Below are 7,500 nucleotides of genomic sequence, written 5' to 3'. Positions count from 1 at the left end.
GTTGTGAAGTGAAGTGTGAAGTTGGTGTTGTTGTTGATGGTTGGAGGGTAGTAGTTGTAAAGTGTGAAGTTGGTGTTGTTGTTGTTGATGTTTGGAGGGTTGCAGTTGTGAAGTGAAGTGTAAAGTTGGTGTCGTCGTTGTTGTTGTTGTTGTTTGGGGGTTGTGCTTGTGAAGTGTTAAGTTGTTGATGATGTTTGGAGGGTTGTGAAGTAAAGTGTGAAGTTGGTGTTGTTGCTGATGATGTTTGGAGGGTTGTGGTTGTGAAGTCAAGTGTGAAGTTGGTGTTGTTGATGATTGGAGGGTTGTGGTTGTGATGTGAAATTGCTGTCGTTGTTGTTGCTGCTGCTGTTGATGTTTGGAGGGTTGTAGTTGTGAAGTGAAGTGTGAAGTTGTTATCGTTGTTGATAATTTGAAAGAAAACATATATCCACTTCTGGTTATAATACAGAACAACAAGCACCTCTAAATACACTCTTATCCTTAATATCATGTATTTCCCTATCCTGTTCCCGTCTCATTTCTCTTCCTGTCCCTCTCCTACCCTCCTTTATTATCTTTTATTATTATCTATCTCCCTATCCTGTTCCCGTCTTATTTCTCTTCCTGTCCCTCTCCTACCCTCCTTTCGCTGGCTCACCTTCTCCACGCCCTCTTTGATGGCCTCCCTCGCCAGCCTCCCAGGACCCTCGACCCTCCTGCCGTCATCCGTGGGGCCCCAAGAACACGTCACGATGTCCACCTTGTCGAGGGCGTGTCCCAGGGCGCTCCCTTCTATGGTGTCGCTCACAAGGCCGTCCAGCATGCGCACGCCTGGAGAAAGAGGATAAGGAAAACGGGTGGGATGATATGTTTTTTGGAGAAAATTGGGGATAGAATTGTCTGCCCTTAAAGAAAATGGGATTTTGAGACGGTTGGGGTTTGGAGAAAACGGGACATTTGGATGGTTAGTGTTTAGAGAAAATGGGATTTTTGTGACGGGTGACTCGAGGAAAATAGGATGACATATCGTGTTGGTTGGGATTCAGAGAAATGGGGATACTTAGGTTGGTCAGGAGTTGAAGAAAAATATTTCTCGGTTATCACTAAAGAAAATAGAATAACAGGTATCAGAGTTTGAAGAAAACATCACATCAAAATGGTCGGCAGCACATAAAATAAGAACTACTAAGATGGCTTTGAGTGAAATGGGAAACTGGACGTCAGAGTTTGAAGAAAATTGAACGCTTAGTGGTCCATACTTTAAGAAAATACGAGACAAGTGTGAGGTTGCGATAATCGGGATATGAAGTTAATTCTGATGTTGGAAAGATCGGTGAGAGGGAAGGATAAGGTGAAAGTGGAATTTGTATTGACATTGAGGTTGCATACAAAAGCAATGAAATATAAATCAGATAAAACAAAATAAAACGCATTGTATAAGCAGCCTCGTTGGCTAACCAAATACCATTTGTAATAAACGACAAGTTAGGATAAAAAGAAACAGAATAAAGGAATAAATACAAGCACGGCCTTAACAAATTGGAATTAAGAGTGACAGGATTGAAAAAAGTGGGAATCGTTAATAACGCCTGATAAATTTCAAAATAATCTATATGGGATGCATCAAAGAAAACAAGGAAAATGAGGAAAATGGGAATCAACACAAGATATATTGAAGAAAACGGAAATCGACACCAGATACACTGAACAAATACGTGAATCGTTACCAGGTAAGCTTAACAAAACGGAAACCAACATCAGATTAATTAAACAAAACGAAAATCGACAAAATTATCCTTCGTCAGAAAGCGGCATCAGAAAAGCTCATTTAAAGAAAGAAAAAACAATCAATCAATCAATAAACACACACACACACACACACGCACATCACACACATACACACACACACAAACACACACATACATATATATACATATATATATATATATATATATATATATATATATATATATATATATATATACATACATACATTTATATATTAATTTACTCATACATTAAATCTATATCTGACCCACATATATATACACTTATTTATCTATCTATTTACACCTTAAACCAATAGCTCACCTCCCACCCTCGCGCCGTATGCCACCCCAACACCGCAGAGCTTGTTGTTGGGGGCCATGGCGATCTCTCCGGCGCAGCGTGTACCGTGGGAGTTAGTGAGGTGGCCGTCGTAGCGAGGTGATGGGTCGTCGTCGTTGTCGTTGAGGTCGTAACTCGTCTCCTCGTCCTTTGGGGAGGAAGGGGGGGGGGGTAAGGTAGTGGTGGGGATCTTGTATGATATTTCTATTTATTTTTTTTTTCATTCATTCTTTTATTTTTTTCAGGAATGTTGTGCTTCGTGTCCTCGCTTTCACTCTTGCTCTTGCTTTCTCTCTCTTTCTCATTCTCTCTCTCTCTCTCTCTCTCTCTCTCTCTCTCTCTCTCTCTCTCTCTCACTCTCTCTCTCTCTCTCTCTCTCTCTCTCTCTCTCTCTCTCTCTCTCTCTCCTCATTCTCTCTCTCTCTCCTCATTCTCTCTCTATCTCTCTCTCCTCATTCTCTCTCTCTCTCTCCTCATTCTCTCTCTCTCTCTCTCTCTCTCTCTCTCTCACTCTCCTCTTTCTCTTTCATCTTTCTCTATCCCTCTCTCCCTCTCCCTCTCTCTCTCTCTCTCTCTCTCTCTAACTCACTCACTCACTCTGACACACTCACTCACACACTCACTCACACTCACTCACTCACTCTCTCCCTCTCTTTCTCTCTCTCCTCTCTCCCTCTCTCCCTCTCCCTGGCCCACTCTCACTTACCCTCTCTCACTCTCTCGCTCCCTCTCTCCCTCTCCCTGTCCCTTTCCCTATCCCTCTTACTCACCCTCGCTCACTCTCACTCACCCTCTCTCACTCTCACTCACCCTCACTCTCATTCACCCTCACTCACTCACCTTTTCTCCCTCTCCCACTCACCCTCTCTCCCTCACCCTTTCTCCCTCTCTTTCCCTCTCACCCTTTCTCCCTCATTCTATCTCCAACATCCTTCCCCCAACTCACGTAGCTCCCCCTGATATCCTTATGTCGCCACTCGATGCCATCGTCAAGCACAAGGACCCGGACTCCTTTGCCTGTGATACCCCTCTCCCACACGGGGACGACTTGGAGGTCAAGCTTGGGCAGGTCAGGTCGCGTCCGGGTGTCGAACTGGGGGTATTAGGGGGCCTCAGGTTAGTCAGAGAAATGTTGATAAGGGAGGAGATAGATGGGGAATTAGGTTAATAAGATGAATGGTGATAGGCGAATAGGTAGATATCGTTAGTCAGAGAAATGGTCGTAAATAGATAAATAAATGGGGAATTAGTTCAATCAGAGAAATGGTAATAATGGAATAAAGAGATGAAGCTATCAGTTGCCCAGAGAAAACGTTGAAAAAATCACCATTGGAAAAAAAAACGAAAGAGTACATCAAAAAAGGCAAAACAAGGAAAAAATCCAACATTGTCGAAACAAGCAGATGCCAAATGTACGATAACGACCCACCAGGTACCACTGATGGACCCAGAGCTCATCGTTGAATTTTCTCTCCAGTTCTTCGGCCTTCGCTGCCTGCGCCGACCTCCTCCTTCGCCCGGGTCCTCCTCGAACGACCTCCTCCTCCTCGAAGCCAGATATTCTCTTCACTCTCACGAGGGGCGCGTCAGGATCTTCGTCTGTCGGGATGGATCGCTTAGTCCTCTCCTTTATGAATTGCTGTTCGGCCCATAAAACCTGCAAGGGAATGGTTTAAGGGTTTACCGTCATTATTCTATTATTATCACTATTATTATTATTATTGGTTTGTTGCTGTTGCTGTTAGTATTAGTATTATTGTCATTATTATTATTATTGCAGTTGTTGTTAGTATCATAATTATTATTATTATCACCAAAATGTTATGATTATTATTACAGTTATTATTATTATTGTTATTATTATTATTATTATTATTATTATTATTATTATTATTATTATTATCATCATCAACATCATTATCATTATTTTTTATTTTTGTTATTATTATTATTCTATAATTATTATTATTATTATTATTGTTTTGCTGTTGTTGTTGTTGATGTGTTAATATCATTATTATCATTACTATTATCATTATTATTATTATTAATACTATCATCATCATTTCCATTATCACACACCATCATCACCATTATGATTGTCATCATTACTACTATCATCATCTTTCATACGACTATAATTGTCAATATTATCCTTACTCTTTCATAATTCCTTTCTCTTTCTTAAATACCAATGGACGATGAGGCGATGTCAGTGAGTATAAGGGAACATGGTCTGATTATCGTACAGGAGAGTATAGGGCGCAGGTTGAGCTTGGGCCCCCTTGCTAAAAGATCTAATATATATATATATATATATATATATATATATATATATATATATATATATATATATATATATATATATATATATATATTCTTTCTGTTTTCTTTTTTCTTTTTTTTCTTTCTTCTTTTTTCTTTTCTTTCTTCTTTTTTTCTATTTTTTCTTTCTTACTTTTTTATTTTATTCTTTATTTTTTTTCTTTTCTTTCCTTTCTTTTTTTCTTTCTTTTTCTTTCTTTTTGAATGAATATGACGTTTTAATCAATTCAACTAAACTGAGATAAAGAAACTTTTTTTGTCAATAGATGATGTTATATACTACCAGGTTGTGGTCATATGTGTGCCGCCCAGAATCATTAACTGAAGTACATTAAGAACTTTATAATTCCTTAGACAGTGGTTCTTAACCTTTTTAGAGTCACGAACCCTTTAGGGCGGTATTCGCGAAAGGTCTAATGGCAGGTTGGTCTTTCTGAATTTGTCTAAGTTGCGCTGTTGCCACAATTCTGAGCTAATGCTGGTAATAAAACAAACATTTACATCGTTATAGACTCTATTAAGATGACTGATTGCAGACATATGTTTGAACAAGGTACTGCAATAAATCTTACTTCTGGAGTGACAAGAGCTTTACATATTTTATATTTTTAACAGAAATTTGGCAAACCGGATGTTTGTTGTCACTGAATCAGTTGCGAATGCGCGCGACGCCATTTGCATTTCCGAATAGAAAATTACTGTAAATATGCGGCCCCATCCGCGAGAGGGGCGTAACCCACAAATCAAACCATAGCTTGCGTTTCTCACCAAGAACTAAACCAAGACGAAGCAAACCAAATCAAACCTTAGCTTGCGTTTCTTACCAAAACCTAAACCAACCTTACGACAAGACGAACCAAACCGAACCAAACCATAGCTTGCTTGCATCCCTCACCAAGAACTAAACCAACCTTACTTACGGCAAGACGCAGCAAGCTGAACCAACCTTAGCTTGCTTGTGTTTCTTATCAGTAACTAAACCAACCTCACTTACGGCAAGACAAAGCAAACCGAATCAAACCTTAACTTGCTTGCGTTTCTCATCAACAACTAAACCAAACTTATTATCGGCAAGACGAAGCAAACCGAACCTAACCATAGCTTGCGTTCCTCACCAAGAACTAAACCAGACCCTTCCTTACGGCGAGACGAAGCAAACTAAAGCAAACCATAGCTTGTTTGCGTTCCTCATTAAAACTAAACCAACTTAATTTACGATAAGACGAAGCAAACCAAATCAAACCATAGCTAGCTTGTGTTTCTCATCAGTAACTAAACTAACCTTACGGCAAGACGAAGTAAACCGAATCAAACCATAGCTTGCTTGAGTTCCTCACCAAAACCTAAACCAAACCCTATTTAACTCTCTTAGAACACAACAGCCAGACACGAGATATTCTACAGACAGGTTCCCTCCCTTTCACCAACCTTACGGCAAGACGAAGCAAACCAAATCAAACCATAGCTTGCTTGCGTTTCTCATCAGTAACTAAACAAACCCTATTTACGGCAAGACGAAACAGATCAAACCAAATCATAGCTTGCGTTTCTCATCTAGAACTAAACCAAGACGAAGCAAACCAAATCAAACCTTAGCTTGTTTGCGTTCCTCATCAAAACTTAAACCAAACCTTATTTAACCCTCCAAGACCGCAGCGCATCCAGCAACCAGACACGGGTGAGGGGAGGGGAGGGTGAGAGGAGGGGAGCAGAGGGGTGAGAGGAGGGGAGCAGAGGGGTGAGAGGAGGGGAGCAGAGGGGTGAGAGGAGGGGAGCAGAGGGGTGAGAGGAGGGGAGCAGAGGGGTGAGAGGAGGGGAGCAGAGGGGTGAGAGGAGGGGAGCAGAGGGGTGAGAGGAGGGGAGCAGAGGGGTGAGAGGAGGGGAGCAGAGGGGTGAGAGGAGGGGAGCAGAGGGGTGAGAGGAGGGGAGCAGAGGGGTGAGAGGAGGGGAGCAGAGGGGTGAGAGGAGGGGAGCAGAGGGGTGAGAGGAGGGGAGCAGAGGGGTGAGAGGAGGGGAACAGAGGGGTGAGAGGAGGGGAGCAGAGGGGTGAGAGGAGGGGAGCAGAGGGGTGAGAGGAGGGGAGCAGAGGGGTGAGAGGAGGGGAGCAGAGGGGTGAGAGGAGGGGAGCAGAGGGGTGAGAGGAGGGGAGCAGAGGGGTGAGAGGAGGAGAGCAGAGGGGTGAGAGGAGGGGAGCAGAGGGGTGAGAGGAGGGGAGCAGAGGGGTGAGAGGAGGGGAGCAGAGGCGAGGGGAGGGGAGGGGTGAGAGGAGGGGAAGGGAGGGTGAGAGGAGGGGAAGGGAGGGTGAGAGGAGGGGAGGAGAGGGGTGAGAGGAGGGGAGCAGAGGGGAGGGGAGGGGTGAGAGGAGGGGAGCAGAGGGGAGGGGAGGGGTGAGAGGAGGGGAGGGGTGAGAGGAGGGGAGCAGAGGGGAGGGGAGGGATGAGAGGAGTGGAGCAGAGGGGAGGGAAGGGGTGAGAGGAGGGGCGTGCACTGACCTCGGCTTGGCTGGCAAGGTGGTGGGTGAGCGTGGGCGCGTCTCTCTTGTGGGTGCGTGGGTGGTCCAGCTTCACCAGGCGGTACACGTCTTGCAGCACGCCCACCTGTAAGTGAAATGGGCGTGGAATGAGTGGTTTTGGTGTCCTGTCTCGGAGTCGTTTCCAAGTAATTTCCATATTATGTATGAGATCGTTTAAGTGTGTTTTCAGGGACTTATACAATGCGTAAAGTAGTTTTTGAATTATAGATGGAAATTAATAGATAAACAGATAGATAAATGAGAATAAATCGATAGACCAGTATATAAAGTTTAGATTATCATTATTATTATTATTATTGTTATTATTATTATTATTATTATTATTATTATTATTATTATTATTATTATTATTATTATTATTAATGAATGAAATTATAAAATAGACCAATAAGAATTAATCAATTAATAGGTAGCTAGATTAACAAAATTTAGATATACAAATAGATACGTGGTGTATATATAAGCATATATTTCACACATTCATAAACACGGTCATGTACGTACACAAAATGGAAAATATGTAAGCTGAATTACATTTCCTTTTCCATTACGTG

General features: G+C 42.4%; 1 protein-coding gene across 1 annotated transcript in view; it reads right to left on the bottom strand.

Annotated features, from left to right (window-relative positions):
- The window catches only part of LOC113829446 (neuroendocrine convertase 1), a 31,417-nt gene that overhangs the window by 15,621 nt on the left and 8,296 nt on the right, over positions 1-7,500 (bottom strand). Inside the window, exons 2-6 of the mRNA XM_070118849.1 lie at positions 6,906-7,010; positions 3,518-3,745; positions 3,035-3,181; positions 2,071-2,236; positions 638-810 (exon numbers count right to left, since the gene is read on the bottom strand). Of these exons, the coding sequence (XP_069974950.1) occupies positions 638-810; positions 2,071-2,236; positions 3,035-3,181; positions 3,518-3,745; positions 6,906-7,010 (819 nt within the window). The remainder of the gene's footprint in view (positions 1-637; positions 811-2,070; positions 2,237-3,034; positions 3,182-3,517; positions 3,746-6,905; positions 7,011-7,500) is intronic.

The sequence above is a fragment of the Penaeus vannamei genome, chromosome 43 (assembly GCF_042767895.1).
Source record: "Penaeus vannamei isolate JL-2024 chromosome 43, ASM4276789v1, whole genome shotgun sequence".
NCBI lineage: Eukaryota > Metazoa > Arthropoda > Malacostraca > Decapoda > Penaeidae > Penaeus > Penaeus vannamei.
The sequence above is the reverse complement of the archived record's forward strand: the minus strand, read 5'-3'. Positions and strand labels throughout refer to the sequence as shown.